The following is a 17,265-nucleotide window of genomic DNA, read 5'->3' on the forward strand; positions in this document are numbered from 1 at the left end:
TGAGATTTCTAGTAAAAAAGAAAGAGATGGACAAAAGATGACAACTACAGTGACTAAAGCACAATGATGTTTACATTCCAGCTACTGTCCCATGATATTGTTCAGCAATAAATCAACGTTGAGTATTCTTAAAAGGACTTCAACTAAAGTTGTAAGCACTCGAAAAAATAATTGTCTGTATCAGATCACCAGTGTCTGTAAGGTAGTTAATAACTGCTTAAGTGTGACTTTAACACAGATATACTTTTATGGATATGGGCTGACTCCCAGACTATAATTCTGTAAAGAAATATGGAGGTGCTGTTCCAAATTGTGCTGCAAGTTTGGGGCGTTCGATGGAAATTTTTAGTCTGGGATATTTTAGAAAAGCATGCACGCATCGCAGAGTTAATACTCTAAAGGGAATGGTGTGGGACCGCAAACCGCCAGGGAAAGTTTGAAGATCTCATGTTTAAGACGGTGCTCTCTCTTCCAATAGTGAACCAAAATAAATTAATCTTAAATAAAAGAATATGTAGTTTACAAGAAGCCGCAAACGCATGTTTTACAGTCCTGCAATATTATTTCAATTTGCTAAAGTCAATAATCTATTCATTAAATAAATAAGTATTAACAAAACTGAACATGGAATGGGACTGATATTATTATTAACAAGCAACTCACCCACTGAGTTAAACGAATACCTTAAATCCACACAAGATTACATCTCGTTTCGTCGTTATGTATATTCGATTGAAAACACTCTTTAGGTAAAGTTCTTTCGTATAATAATAGATAGATTGTGGGGGCGGGTTTGGTGCTCTACCATCGTATTTTAAAGTCCACGCCGTCCCAATTTAAAATCATTGAATAAAATGTATTTAACACACACATTAGGACTCTATTTTATTCCCCTTAGTGGGAGGAGGGTTGGGTTGGCAATCCTCTGTCAAACTGACAGATCTGCTATCCTGCTGCAGACCTGTGGGAAATGCTGCTACGGGCACTGCAAAGTTTGCTGACATGTCTGCACCACCTCGCCATTCCCATGAATCAGTCACTCTGGATACCTCTAACATTAGGGGTCACCGATCTCCTGGGAAAAGTACAAGGGATAGAAACTGCACATTCCTTTGTTCTAGGAAATCAAATTGACTTCTTTTAGGCAATGACAGGATTTTGTTTAGAGACAAGGGAGGTGTGGTAACGTCTGTCATTGGACGTAGTTCTGGTGGTGGAAACGCACTCTCTGTAGCTGGGAAGCTTGAACCTTCCACCAACAGAAGTTGGTCCAATAAAAGGTATTACTTCACCTACCTCGCCTCTCTCATATCCTGGGAACAGCACAGCTACAACACCACTGCAAAGGATTTTGTTTTTACATTATTTACCATACAGCAAGTGGAGGAAACACTGGAGGCAACTCTCCCATTAATGTTACAACCTCTTAAAGACCCTGCTGTTCAGTTACAACAGAGGAAGCTGCCGAGGGGAGAGATGGTGAGAGGAGATTGTTTCCCCAAACTGTTTACTAATGTAGAGAGTCATTCAAGAGCTTATTCCCAACACACAAACCCCTCCGCTATCTCCTACATCCTTAATCAAAACAAAACCTAAACAAGAAACGAGGCTACATTCAGAACATGAAGTACACAGTAACTAGCAAATGACCTGCTAGGTTGACATAGAAGAAACACATTTTAAAAGATGAAAGGTAGAAAAGACGTGGCATAACAGAGATTTCAATGACTCGCGGTGGGGTTTTTAAAGTTGCATGTTGTTAAGCAAGCTCTTGCCAGCCTACGTGGTCACCTAGCGCCTTGCTTTTCCCGGTGCAAATGGCCGTTCCTTCTCCTCTAAATACGAGGGATGCCCGATCTAACGGCTCTGCTAGCCACCAGGGAAATGAGTTAGTTTCCTAAAATCCCGCATAAGACATTTGGAAGAATTAATGTAAAAGTTTTGTCAGGGAGCGACGGCGTCTCTGTGTTTCCACTCATCACATTTCAGGGCTGGATGAGAGGAACTCAGGCACTGGAGAAATGTGCACACAGGGCTGGTTCCTATCCATATTCAGAAGCGATACACTGGTCTCCTTCACACACACACACACACACACACACACACACACTTAATTTAGGCCGTAACCCTCTCTTGTTGGCCCGGTATCAGAACGGTAGCGGGAACGGGGGGTTGCGGAGGGATGCACCGTCTGATCCCTGCAGCCAGAAGGAGGAAGAGGGGCTGCGGGAGGGCGAGGGGTGACGAGAAGAGACAGGGAGGAGGAGAGCGGAGCTTTCACGAAGTAATCTGCCAGGTACGGGGGTCCTGCCCTGGTCCCAGTACTTGGCTTCCGGGCCGGGGAGAAGTGGGTCAGTGGAGCACATGATAACCGCAGATGCCGGCAGGGAAACACAGCCCCCCCCAACCCCCCCCCCGGGCTTCTCCTGCCCGCCACACCAATCAGAGCGCACAGCACGTCGCCAGGCACACGCGTCCCCCCGGCCCAGAAACGCCGGCTCTGCCCGACCCACCGCCAACCGGCGCAAAAAGAGCAGCTGCTCCCTGGAGCCCCCCCCCCCCGCCGCCACGGTCAGCGCCCGCACCCCCACCCCCTGCCAGCACCCAGCCCTGCAGCAAACCCGCTGCCAGGCCCCTGGCACGCGGCCCTTCCGAGCAGCAGCCGCCGCCCCGCCTTGTGGCAGCGCCCGGGACGGGCAGCGGACTCCTGGGATCACGGGGGCTGCGATCGCCGACCCCCGCCCTGCCCTGCCCTGGCGGGGCAGAGCCTCTTCTCCCGGCCCGGCCCGGCCCGGCCCGGCCCGGCGAGCGCGCGGGGCAGAGGCCGCCACAGCGCCTCCTACGGATCCCAGCGGGATTTCAGGGCCACCCACAGCCTGGCTGGGGTGCGCAGGGGACGCTGCTTCCCGCCCCGGGGACGCCCCGTCTGCCCCCCCCCCGGGTCTTCACTCCTCTCAGTAACTTGCGGGCTGGGGGGTGTCTGGGTGGGGTGGGAGGAGGGCTGAGGGCCACTTCGTGAAGTGTTATTACCAGCGTCGCTGGCTGTTTGGGAAGGGCTGAGAGACAGGAGGGGAGGCGGCATGGGGGTGGGGGAAGCCACAAGCCAAGCCAAAGACTCCATTAAAATGCAGGGGGCTCCTCTCCTATGGGAAGAATGAGTCAGCTGAAAGTGCAGGGGAAGGAGGGAGACGCAGGAAAAGGGGCGGCTTGGCTCCTAGCACGGGCGAGCTGAGATCAAGGCAGCCCCAACGGAGAGAGCCCATCTCTGCAGCCAAGCAGGTGCTTCCAGACAGCCCAGCCCCTCAACCACCCTCAGGGAACCGGCGACCTGCACCCTCCCCATCAGTCGAGCCAAAGTGACGGCAGCTGACACTGAGCAGGGCTGGCGTGGGGGAGTGTAGAGTAATAAAACCAAGCGAGCATGGAAGCTCCCCCCAGAAGTTAAGCAGCCCCTGCCCCCTTCCTCCCAGCCGGCTGGTGCCCCGACGCGGCACATCAACACGCCAGGAAAGAAAGCGTCCAAATGCTCCCCCTTTCCTAAAATAAACCCAAACCACCTGCGCGCGCCCAAATAAGACGTGTCTAAACCTTTCCGAACAGCTCTCAGGGGGCTGTTTCCTCATCTCTTCCTATTAATGGCAGCCGGGACATGCTAAGGAGACTTCTTAACTCTTCTGAGCCCTAACTCGCGGCTGAAACCTCCCGTATAAAGGAGGCCTCCTGCGTTCCCTCTTTAAATCCCACTCCTGCTAATCGTCATATGGAAGTACGTGTAACAGATGCCCGAGTGAACTATGCCAACATTTCTAAATTGTTTGTTTACTTTGGGCTTGTTTTAGTTCCCCCGTACAAACCTAAATAAGTCGAGCTACCTCCATAATAAAGAAAGAAAAATCAGTATCACAAACAGTACATTAGGCATCACTGAAAAACTTTATGCAACACACGCAGCAAACTTCCCCACACCCACAAAAAAGGAACAGAAGAAAAGCCTTGGCTCTGTGAAATCAACCTCCCCCCCCCCGCAGTAATAAACTCCCCCCCTCCTTATTCCCCTAATTCTTCCCTTACCTCGCATGGTGTTGGCGATTCCCTGCTCAGCGCAGTCATGAAGCTAACAGCTTGGACCTTGTATCACAAAAATCCCGTCTCAGCAAGAACGAAGGCTGCAGCCGGAGTAGATCTGCTCTGCTGGGAAAATCATTCCTCCGAGGTTGTTATTCTTATTTTTTGAAAGTATTATGTGTATATAGATGTAAAAGGAATGTCTCGCTGGCTGGCCTGAATTGTGCGTGTTTCTTTTCCCCCCCGTATTTGCTCTGAAATACCACCAGCAGCTCCAAAAGATTTCTTTTGTGGTTACTTGGACTGAGGAGGAGCAGGAGCGATGGTGGTTGTTGGTTTGTTAGTTACAAGGAGGGCGGGGAGAGGAGTTCCTATTTTTTTTTTTTAAAAAAAAAGGGAACAGGGGGGAAAAAAGAAAGAAAGGAGGGCTGTGTGAATGGCAGAGCATGTGCGTTTTCACATGACATCTGTGCCTGTTAGCAGATCCCCAATGTGAATTTTCACTGCTCGGTTACAGGGACGCGCAGAGAGAGATTGAGAGAGAAAGCTGCAAAGAAGCTTATAGCAGAGAGCTGGCTGCACCGGCTACCCGAAGCTCCTCCTGCTATCAGCTCCGCCGCCAATCAAAAGCCTCCCGAGTTGGGAGCCCGGCTGGGACCATTGAGGGGGAGACCCATCCGGAGAGAGACAGAGGGGCGCACAGATAGCTATCGCCACGGGGGGGGGGGGGGGGATACGGGAAGAGGAAAACACATGCACAAAAAAGAGCACCACGGCCGGTTTGCTGCTCCCTCGGTGGCTGTCACAGAAGCACAGCTCCTTTCTGCCCTGGGTTATTCACTCCCACGTTTACTAATGTATGAAATATAACTGTGTGTGGTTTTGAATCATCAGCAGATATTCTCCCTGTCCCTCCTCAATCCAGCACTGCACCCTGGCCCAGAAGAACTGGGCTGTTTATGTTTGTAAATCAGCTCCCGACTGCCAGACTCAAGAAGCAATGAAGATCACTTTGGATACATTCTCTGTTAACAGTTTTCTGAACTTTTACTATTTGTGGGAGCTTTTCTCTGTTTTGATGCCTACTGCTTTTTTATCTTTCTGGTTTCAGTCTCAGGAAAAATGATGGTACAAAGTGAGCTGCCTGCAGTTCGTTGGAGTTTGAGGAGAGGTAACAAAACAGGGAAATGTGAAGCCCATCATGTGATTTTTTTTTCCTGAAGGGGTATGGTGGTGAGGGAGGCAGGGAAAGGAACCCTCCTCAGATATGTATTTTATTCCAGGAATGGGACTATAGTTCTTGATCTCTCTCTTCTGAAAACAGTACAAAAGTTTTGTGGACAGAGGTTCTCTCAGGAGAGGGAATGTGGGTATCAAAAGAAGTTTGCTTTACCAGGATAGGGATAGTTGGCAGTTATATAGCAATGAGTATATATATATATATGTATATATTCTGATTCAGCCAGATCCTGAATCCTTTCTGACTTCAACTGAAGCATTACCTGAGAAACAAATGACTGCAGGATTTTGGCCCATGTAATTTTTATAATGTCCTTAGGCAAACTGTGACCTCTGTGATGTGAAGATCTGAGCCTCAGTCACACTAATATGAAGGGAAGTTCAGGGAGCTGACCAGTTCAAAGGAATAAGTCCCTCAATGTGGAAGGCCAGTATTTATACTGACAGGGTGTTCACCCTTAAGGGATGGCTGTATGCAAGTTTTGTATACAAACCCCACCTGCAGGTGACAAATTCATTAGCAGTTTTACTTTAAGTCAAGATTGGGTGTTTTTCTAAGAGTTATGCTCTAGTTTAAACTACATACTTGATTAGTTTTGATGGGTTCACTTACCTGTCAGGGAAGAATAAATTCTTCTTCTGTGACAGGAATTAACAGGTGAAATGCTATGGCCTGAATTATGCAAGAGGGCAGACTAGATGATCAGTGATCTCTGCTGGCCTTAAGATCAATGTAGATCAAGTGGTAAGTGGAATTTCCACACTTGGTGAAAAGTGGTACAGTTTCCTGTCTGGAGGACAGGGTGACAGCTTTCTTTAAGAAATCACTGAAAATATGCACACATGAATTATGAACCTGCTAGTTTGGAGAATCTTGTCTTAGAAGGTTATGGTGAGGCTTTTTTGCCACTATCTAAAGACTTCAGATTTCTTTGACCTCACAGAGTTTTGTTTCAAGTCAGTGTATTATAAATAAACTACACTTGTGTTAGCTGAAGATAGAGATCAACTGAAGGATGATCCTTGCTAATTTCCAGAGATTTGTCAATGGCCTTTGGTGCTATTCACCATGTGCTTTCAGTGTTACATCTGCAATCCCCAGCAGGGATTTATGGTGAATATGTTGGGTCCCAATCCCATAAACACTTATGAAATACTAAACGTTACTAGCACAGGTAGTTCCATTGATTTCAGTGGGACTACAAGTGGTAATAAAGTTAACCATATACTTGTTAGCAGGATTGGGGCGTGTTGACTCCTATTTAGTGGTGGTTTTAGAATCAATTGCTGGATTTTGCCTACCCAAGGAGTCTCTCATGCGGGATTCCACAAGGTTCCAGTATCAATCCTTCTCTTAAACATGTATATGAGGCTGTTAGGAGAGTTAGAGAGAAAGCATGAGTTGTAGCACTTTCAGTATGTGCTATATCTTCATCTTTCTAATACAGTTGGGTGACTTATCTGATATCTGAATGAGACTGGAGCTTGAATGAAGGCTGGAGGACAGGGTGACAGCTTTCTTTAAGGAATCACTGAAAATATGTACACATGAATTATGAATCTGGGATAAAGCTTGTAGGTTGAAGAAAGCAACTAGAAGAATGGGTAGAGATTATATGCAGCCTTTGCTTGAGGGAGCACACCCAACATATCCAACATGTGTTATTCAATTTTATCACCCAGGAGGTAGAATTATCCTGGCTGTTCAGAAAGCAGCAGTTACTGAGACTGGGGGTTTATTAATACATTTGGCAAGAAGGCCATGACTCTCGTTTTCAGGTTCTGAACCTTACTATTGGCCATACTTTTGTGACTGATGTTAGACGATTATAAAGTGATGTAGTTCGACTATGCCTTCAGTTCATTCAGGAACATAAATCAGTAAATATTGAATCAGCCTATTTGCTAAGCATAGAAAATGTATTAAATAACTGCTCTGGCTACTGACTTTTTTATGGGTCAAATATAAGATGATATTTTTGGAAAACAGTGAAAAAATAGAAAAGCCTTCTTCCCTTTTAATCAAAATTTCATTTTGGGTGACCTTTTCCAATCAGCTCTTGTTTTTCCCTACAAAGCCCTAAAGGGTTTGGGCACCAAGAACCAGGGACACTATACTCCCTGTGCAATTCCAATCACAGGAGGAATTCTATATTAGTTTCCTAATTTAAAGGTGATCGGAGCTGATAGCAGGGAATTATCTGGGAGGGGTCCTCCCATCTGGAGCTTACTTCTTCAGTTTGGTCTAATATAATTCACTTGTTACACTCTGGAAGATAGTGCAAAACTGATCTCTGTTTCACAGGGGTGAGTCGAGGAACTTGGGGTGGTTGGTTTTATCATGTGTTCTAAACTTATGAGGAAGGTCTCAAATATTATTGGGCTACTTGTTGTGAAGCTGCTCCAGACAATCAAATGTATTTGCATCTTACTATACGTACATACATACATATGGATTTCAGTGAGCACCTCACAGACATGAATTTTTCCTTAACATCTTCTGAAAAGGGAACAGAGGGCACAAGAAAGAGGCATATGACTTGTCCAAGGTCACACATTGAGTTTGTAACAAAGCCAAGAACTGAACAGAGACTTGAGTCCCGATTCCATGATTTAACCACAAGCCCATCTTTCAGCCTTTATAAGAAGGGATTACTCCATAACCAAAGTGAATGGAATTTCTCAGTTTTCAGATTTGAAATGTTTAAAAATTTAAAAAGATCAAAATTTGGTCATGCACATACGTGCATACATAATACAATATAGTAGCTTTACTTTACTCAAGAACTTATAATGAGCATGTTTTAAAAATAAGTTAAGAGAAACAATACTACATTATTAATATATTTGGATTGCAGATTGAACAAAGAAATTGCCTTTTAGAACAGTCACTCACATAAGCACCTTTCCCAAGGCTCTGTAGCTGACAAATCTTTTAAGACAATATTTAAGGCCAAACAATTTTAACATTTTAATCATATAAAATATATTCATCATAACCAAATTAAAGATGCACCAAGTTATGCCTAATTCAGTTACTTCATTAAAATTACTTAATAGAAAATAGTCAAACAAATTGCACCTACAGGCCCAATTCTGCTTCCACAGAAATGAATGGCAAGTTTCTGTTGGATTCACAGGGAGCAGGATTCATCACCTACCCTAAATTTGTTTCTTAGTTTCAGTATCCGCAAGATTAGGGAAAATATAATTACTGAGTCTCATCTGCCTCAAGGAGATATGACTTGAATGCCAGGCATTCCACACTCTTTATAAGTCATGGAGTACTTGAGACTTTTTTCTTCTTCTTCTTCTTCTTCCAATTTTGCATCTTAAAGCTGTTTAAATGGGAATTGTCAAGAGGTTCAAGAATCTGAACTTCTCCCAGAGATTCCTTAGTTGTAATTCACTCACTGGATTATATAATTCTTCCTCATTTCCTTATTATCTGCGGTCTTAAAAATGATAGCAAAGCATATACAGGAAACACATTATGTTTATTTGAACTCCAACATAGCCTGTGTATTATTTGTTACATGTCAGACTTTCAGCAATGTATTATTTTATTTGGGAACTGTATCTTTAATATATTGAAACAATTTAAAAATCATCAACCATTTATTCAATTAGACAAAATATTCAGTAATTGAAAATCTTTAATTATATTACTTTAGTTTTTTTAAACTGTTTATGTAATATATTATGCATGACAAGATAACCAGAATTTTCTTTAAAAAAAAGAGAGAGAAAAAAAAAAGACCCAATTTCTTCAGTCTTTTGGGGTGGAATGAAAAGTGATCTCTAGCTACACTGTGTGGGTCTCAACTCTTTTCAACACTTCATTTCACTTACAAACAGATGGTTGATGTAATCCTCCAATCCCGCTATCAAAATCTTTCACAATTAAAAAGAAATAGGTTTTAAAATTGCATTTTTCTTCAAGCAAATAGTTTACAAAAATGTGAAATGCTAGGCAGCTTTCAAGGCATGGTTTTTCCCCTGAAAAGATTATATTATGATCTGTTTTATGCATTCATAAGGTGTCAGTCACTGCAGTATGTGGGCCTTTATATAGCAGTGTCCGTTCAATATATCTTTGAACAAAAGCAGGTATCAAGTGGGAAAACACTTAAACATGATGATTCCAGTTCTCCTTTCTTTGTTTACTTATGATAGCTAGTAGCTGAAGAGGCTGGATTCAAGGTAATTATTGGTCAGACCAGCATTCACCATGGAAATAAAATACAATAGAGTATGGGGCAGAATCAGTAGTCTGGAAAGCATATAACACCAATGCAAGTACCAGTGCTCAAGTCATCTGGTGCTCCTGTTGAAGAAACTAGAACATTTGAAGGCTTGGAAAATGAAGAGGAGTCCAGTAAAAGCATCCTTGCCTGAAGAAAGAAGCTGCTAAGAGGTTGTCTCAAAGATGTGCTCCTGACATATTTACAGTCTACAAACGGGCATTACCTATTTCGAAGTCACTGATAACTCTGAAGAAAATAATCTCTAATGCTTATGGATCAGTGTCCTGACAGATAAAGCAGAAGATTGGATATTAATTGGTGAGTGCTACAGACTACCAAATCACACTAGGGAACAGGATGACTGGCTTCTTATGCACCTATCTGTAATGTGTAGGGGGAAAAAAGCTGCATGATTATGGAGTCTCATACTGCCAGTACTAAACACATCCTTGGAAATTCTAAACATTATAGATGACCATTTCCTAACTCATAGTGTTGCAGCCAACATAGGCTAATTCTCTTTTAGTCCTTGTCCAAACAGATAAAGAGGAACTAAATTGCAGAACTAAATATCAATGATAGTTTAGATACAAGGTATCATGACTTGATCACATTTATAATGTGCAAACAAAATAAAGTCTAGACCAGTAAAATATATATACTTGGTATTTTAATAGGGCAAGTTTCCCAAAGCTGACAACAATGAAGACCCAAATCAGGTAGGAGGAAGAATTTAATTAGAAAAATTCTGCCCCAAAAGCCATAATCCCACAAATCTATGAAGAAGGCTGTGCTGGTTAAAAAAAATTTAAAAAATCTACCTGGATTAGAGGGAAAGTGAAGGCTGCTGTAAAAAAGTTATATAACAAATAGATGAAAGGGGAAGTTGATAGTAATGAATATAAATTAGGAATTGTAGGAAATTGATAAGAGAAGCAGAGAGATACAAAAAGAAATCTATGGCCAACAGAGTTAAGGACAAGAAGAAGGGTTTTGTTGTTGTTGTTGTTGTTTTTTAAATTATATATAAGGTACAAAAAGAATCTTGATGATGGCATGGACCATTGGAAATGGTAGACATATCAGTGATAATGCAGAAAAGAGAGTATTCAATAAATATTTCTGTTCTGTATTTGGGAAAAAGTAGATGATATACTCTTTCCATTCCATTAGTATCTCTGGAGGATATTAAAGAGAAACTACTGAAGTCAGACATTTGCAACCTGTTAACTTGCAGCCAAGAGTTTTAGATGAGCTGGCTGAAGAGCTTGCTGGACAATTAATGATGATTTTTCAATACACAATGGAATACTGGGGAAGTTTCAGAAGACTGAAGAAAGCTAATATTATGCCTCTTATTTAAAAAGATAAACTAGATAACCTGGGTAATTATAGGCCTGTCAGCCGAACATTGATCCTGGGCAAGAAAATGGTGGCTGATACAGGACTCAATTGATGAAGAATTAAAGGAGAATAATGTAATTAATGGAAGTCTGCATGGGTTTATTTTATGGAAAATAGATCCTGTCTAACTCGATATCTTTTTAGATAAATTTTATTGATAAAGGTAAGAACATTGATGCAATACACTTAGACTATTGTAAGGCATTTGACCTGGTACTGAATGATATTGATTAAAAACACTAGAATGATGTAAAATTAACATGGCATACATTAAATGGATTAAAACCTGGCTAACTGATAGGTCTCATAAAAGTAACTTTAAACAGGGAATCATCATCAAATAGGTGTGTTTCAAGTAGGGTCCTACAGTGACCAATTCTTGGCTGTAAGTTTAACATTTTTACCAATGGCCTCAGGAAGTGGTGGTGGGAAATCACTGATAAAGTTTTCAGATGACACAAAAATTGGGGGAGAGGTAAATAATGAAGAGGTCAGGTCATTGATCCAGAGTGATCTAGATTGCTTGATAAAATAGGTGCAAGCATACAATATACAATATGCATTTTAATATATCTAAATGTAGATATATACATCTTGGACAAAGAATGTACACCACAACTTATATTATGGGGGACTCTAGCCTGGGAAGCAGTGACTAAGAAAGATTTGAGGGTTGTGGTGGATAATCAGCTGAATAGGAGCTCCCAATGTGATACTGTGGCCAAAAGAGCTAATGCTAGGATGTATAATGGGAATATTGAGTAGGAGTAGAGAGGTTATTTTATCTCTGTATTTGGTACTGGTGCAACTGCTGTTGGAATACTGTGTCCAGTTCTGGTGTCCAGAAGGATATTGATAAACTGGAGAGCCACAGGAATGACTACATGATTAGAAAACATGCCTTATAGTGACAACTTCAAGGACATCAATCTATGTAGCTTTACAGAGAGAAGGTTAAGGAGAGCCTTGATTACAGTCTATACATATCTATATGGGGAACAAATATTTAATAACGGGTTCTTCATTCTAGTGAAGACAGGTATAATATGATCCAATTGTTGGAAGCTGAAGCTAGACAAATTCACACTGGAAACAGGCATACAGTTTTCACAGTGAGGGCAATTAACCACTGGAACAATTTACCGAGAGTTGTGGTGGACTCTCCATCACTGACAATTTTCATATCAAGACTGGAGGTTTTTCTAAGAGATCTACTCTAGGAATTATTTTGGGGGAAGTTCCATGGCTTGTGCTCTACAGGAGGTCAGATTATATCATCACAATGGTCCCTTCTGGCCCTGGAATCTATTAAGTTCCTTTCTTGGCAGAGCTGAGCATTCCTAAGGCTTTTGGAGGTAAAAAAAAAAACAAAGTATGGACTATCGTAAAGGAAACAGGAAGATGATAGTTGGAAGACGCAGGTAAGAAAAATAGAATACACCTGGCAAAAGTAGAAAATGGACAAAGAGTAATGTCCCTCTGCTTCAAACCAGCCTGTTCTGAATTTGCGGTCCAGAATGTCAGATACTGAGGAAGTCAGCATTGTACAGTGAGAACAACATGATTCTTTAGGGGTAAACTGTTGTATTTTATTTGAAAGTGGGAATAGCTGTTATACCTGGTCAATAAATTTAAGTTGTAGGGCTTTTGGGGGGGGGGTGATGAGAGGGGAGAGGATGGAAAATTGGGTTTTCAACTAATGATTTTTTATGAAAATATTTAATTTTCTTTGGCAAATAGGAAACCTAAAAACTGAACATTTTTCTGAAAACTGAGTTTTCTGATGATTTTTTTCAGTTTGTCTGAAAATTTTGGGGCTTTCATTTTTTCAACAAAAAGTCAAAACTTTATGGGGAGAATTCCAACCATTTCAAGTAGCTGTACTACTTCTAACCTAATACATGTGTCCCCCCCCACCCTGTTCCTTATAATTTTTAATTTAGTTTGATGCATTGGGTAGTTTTTCAGAAAACATGATCTGTCATAAATTCTTTGCTATTGGAGTAATTTTCTCTGGGATAGGATCTGTAAACACCTATTTCTTATAAACTACTATCCTGAAGAAGTAAATTTAGGGTACCGGAGGGAACAGAAATATTTTTATACATTTCAACATAATTGAAAAAAAGAGGGTGTTAGGAGCAGAAGAGACGTGAACCAGCAGAATGTGGCAAAGACTGTTTTAGGGGTTGACGACATGACTGAGACTTCCAGAGTAAAGGATATGTCAAACTGACAGGTGTTCAGCTTTGTTTTAGATTGATAAATTGACATTTTATAGTAAGTAAGTACATGTAAAATGCATGTACGTGTAAAATGGAGATATCCTTGAGCTGCAACTTCAAGCTTAGGATCAGATTTTGCACATTACCAAATTCCAGGGCATTTGGATCTGGGACTTTAGTTCAAAACTGTATAGAAGCAGATCTGCTGCAAAATTTGGATGTGGATTTGGATTTGGATCTGTGTTCAGATTCTAATGTTTCCCCTCTCTAGTACCCTTTGAGGTATTCAGATCTGGGTGTTTTGGAGTCATCCCTCCTGTATACTGCATCTATTTTAACATATCATAATTATAGCTGTAGCTCATAGCAACAGCTATAGTTAAGGTTGCCCAAGGGTTTCTATTCTAAATGGGCTTTTTAGTTGCTCATAACTTTTTCAAACTTCTTCCTTCAGGCTTGAAGGTATTTATAGAGCTCTGCTTTTGCCTTATTGAATGCATCTCTTATGCATGATAGCATTCTACAGAATTTATTTTTTGCATCCTTAAGAAAGCAAAATGAAATGAAAAATAAAATGTTCAACAGGTGCACATTTAGTTAAGGACTGTATCATAATGCATATACTCAGGGAGGTGGAGTTAAGGCTGTATATAGGCAATTCCAACTTTGGCATTTCCTAACTTCTGAATACAGAATCTTGCAACCTAAACATTCTTTTAGCATTTTTTTAATGTAATATAATCTACCATAAAAATGATACAAGAGAAAGAGGGTGCAACAATAGCATGCCCTATATCTGCAGATAGCGTGTTGCAAGCTGTCCAGATATTAAGAGTAAGATTTTCAAAAGTGCTCAGTGTTGGCCTGATTGTTCCAATTGATGTCAATGGGAGTAGAGTCAGAATCTGAATACCAGGATTGTGGCTAAAAGTCAGGCTCATCTGTGCCCTAGTTCAGAAAACATCTTTTTCCAGGGGTTCAAAGACTACCATGAATTAGCACAACTAGAGAGAATGAAAAAAAAATCTTGTCAATTTCCATATATGTAACCTCTAAATGTAAGGTGCAAACAATTTATAAATATTAACTTTCACAAAAAGTAAATAGGCTAAGAAGCTTGTTAATTTTAAATCTTAAATAATTTTAATAAAATAAAAAGGAGTCTGAACATCTCCATGAACCTTCTTCTTCTGTGCCTCAAGATTGAAGGATAGACAAACATCCTGAAAAAAATATTTGATGGATACCACAGAGAAAAGTTCTCATAAGATTTATTTGAAACTAATGAATGCTGATCTAAATCAAAATTCTTGGGCCAATATTTTTGCCCCTGCTAAAGCTGCTTTGTGCTACTCCAACACATGCTCGGGCCTTTTTAGATAGCTTTTGGGGAATTTGTCCTATGGTGGCAAAGAGTCCTGTGGCACCTTATAGACTAACAGACGTATTGGAGCATAAGCTTTTGTGAGTGAATGCCCACTGCTTCAGATGCATGACGTGCATCTGACAAAGTGGGTATTCACCCACGAAAGCTTATGCTCAAATATGTCTGTTAGTCTATAAGGTGCCACAGGACTCTTTGCTGCTTTTACAGATCCAGACTAACATAGCTACTCCTCTGATACTTGCCCTATGGTGATTACCTTTGGATTGTGTAAGGGCAGTGTAGCAGCTTCTGGTTTAGGGGACATAGCAGTAACCAGACCAGGGAGCTGTGACCTCCGCCTGGGTCTCAGAATGGCAAATGGGAGCTGAGTGCAAGACAGCAACCACAAGGCTACTCTAGCTTGTGCTAGGGATTGATCTGGCACCTGGTGACCCCGAGATCGAGATAATATAAAAGTGTCTTATGATCCCCTGAAACCATTCCTCCTTCCCGCCCGCCCCCATTCTGAGCTTCATTGGCTACAGCATGGCCAGTCCCAGGCTCTGGCCACTTTTCTATCATATATACTCCAACATTTAGATGCTGTTGAGAAATGAGGCATTCCTAAAGAAGGTGTCTTGACTGTTTACAATGGGATAGAACTGTACATGGAAGGCCAATCTCTGTATCGTCAAAAAAATTATAGGCGTCTTTTGTGTGAAAGAACCAGAGGAGGCTGCTGGAAATAGAAGGAAACTCATCTGAAGATGTGGGTGTCTGCTCCTCTGATTTTGTGGTCATTATCAGGGGCCTGATCCCACTGGAGTTAAGGTGATATTGCCATTATATCAAACAGGAGAAAGATTAGGTCCAAACTTTGTTAATTTTGTATGCACCAGAGGTTACCATCCTGTAGAGAAATGAAACCCACAAGATCCAGAGGACTTATATGAGAAGATGGCAGTAATTTACGTCAGTACACAAAATAGAAGAATAGCATAAAACAATTGGAAAACATAGGTGAAAGAACAGGAATGCAGACCAGGAATGCCTTCATTTTCTGCTGCACTGCATTTTTTTTAAAGAGACCCCTTCCCCCCACCAACCAACCCCCACACCCTCTGATATTGGTGATAACAGCCTAGATTTAAAGAGTCAAGGAGAAACAGAAGGAAAATAAACTGAATATGAACTTCATATAGCTATTATCTTTTCCAAAATTTACCAACTTAACCATTGCCAGCTCAATCACATTTACAAAATTGAACAGTGGATTGTCTAAAAATGATAGTTTTGTGGCACTTTAATTGCATGATAAGTAATTCATAAGATTTTAAGTTAAAGAAGCAATTTAGGAAGAAATAAGTAGCAAGATGGAGAAGTAAGAAGGTGGACAAATACAAAAATACAGGGAGTGAAATAGACTGGTCTCCAGTGAGAAACTTAATTTTCACCAAGGAGCTAGAAACATTGCTACACAACCTGTGTATATCTCCAGGACCACTATTCTTAAGTTATCCTATGCAGTGTATGGGACACAACATTGTTTTGCATAGATTCAGACACTAGATCATTTTAGGGAGTGGCAGGGATAATCATGCATTATTCAGTTGACAACTGTATCAAGTTGTCCCTCATAGTCTCTAGAAGACATGACACTATGGGTACACTCTCTTTTTTCCTTGTCCTATAATTGAAAATGAACAAGCAACTCTATGCTGTGGTAAGATTCTCTTGTGCCATTGAGCCGGGAGAGACACAGCAAATGGGAGGAAGGAGGTGAGATCACATGCTGGTGAGGCAGGCCCCAGACCCCTCCTCCACCTCTCATTGATGGGCTTTAGGGAGCAAGTAGGGTGATTGGCTCTCGTTTTCCCCACCCATACATCTATTTACATTTATCCTGGGCATTTCAGAGGTCTCTTGCCCCTTTTGCTGTTCCACTCTCCTTCTCCTTCACTGTAGTGTAGAAGCTGTGTTCTTCAGCAAGGTGGGGGGTCTGATCAATTGGAATCAGGAAGGCATTTTTTCCTATTGGGTCAAACTGGGCAAGGTCTGGTGGCTTTGCCTTGGAGACACGGGTTGAAAGGAATACAACTTGAAAGTTTAATATTAGGAGAAATACTGTTTAGCTTGTTGCAACACGCAGTGCTGATAAAGGCTAAAAGGGCCACCTCCCAAAGGTAAATGAGACCTGTTATTTCATTGGTGGATCTTGTGCCTATAGGGGAAGTCTTCACAGTCCAAGATCCCCTTTTGATACCATCTATCTTGCTAGAGATGGAGGGATTTTGAGGTGGATCAAATTCTAGAGCTAGGCAGAGACTGTTTGCCAGAAGCTGGGAATGGGTGACAGGGGATGAATCACTTGATGATTACTTGTTCTGTTCATTCCCTCTGGGGCACCTGGCATTGGCCACTGTCAGAAGACAGGGTACTGGGCTAGATGGAATTTTGGTCTGACCCAGTATGGCTGTTCTTACCCAATATTATTGTTTATAATGTGGGAGTCCTGTAACCCTGCTGGATCCAGTTAAATTCTTGGTAAATGAGAGTGGGCATATAGCAACTCCCCTCCCTGACACTGAAATCCATCTGTCAGTCATCTGTGTCTCCTGATCAAGGTATTAACTGCACCTGGGATCCTCATTGTGGACCAGTCACATAGTAAAGAGGTTTGAGAAACCATGAATATTCTCACAAAGATTATGCAGGTCAA

At 41.7% G+C, this 17,265-nt stretch overlaps 1 protein-coding gene across 1 annotated transcript in view; it reads right to left on the minus strand.

Moving 5' to 3' along the window:
- RORB (RAR related orphan receptor B) overlaps positions 1–4,638 on the minus strand; it is a 218,322-nt gene extending 213,684 nt beyond the window's left edge. Inside the window, exon 1 of the mRNA XM_038403352.2 lies at positions 4,072–4,638. Within this exon, the coding sequence (XP_038259280.1) occupies positions 4,072–4,078 (7 nt within the window). The 5' untranslated portion in view covers positions 4,079–4,638. The remainder of the gene's footprint in view (positions 1–4,071) is intronic.
- Positions 4,639–17,265: the final 12,627 nt, after the last annotated feature.

This window comes from Dermochelys coriacea, chromosome 5 (assembly GCF_009764565.3).
Source record: "Dermochelys coriacea isolate rDerCor1 chromosome 5, rDerCor1.pri.v4, whole genome shotgun sequence".
NCBI classification, from domain to species: domain Eukaryota; kingdom Metazoa; phylum Chordata; order Testudines; family Dermochelyidae; genus Dermochelys; species Dermochelys coriacea.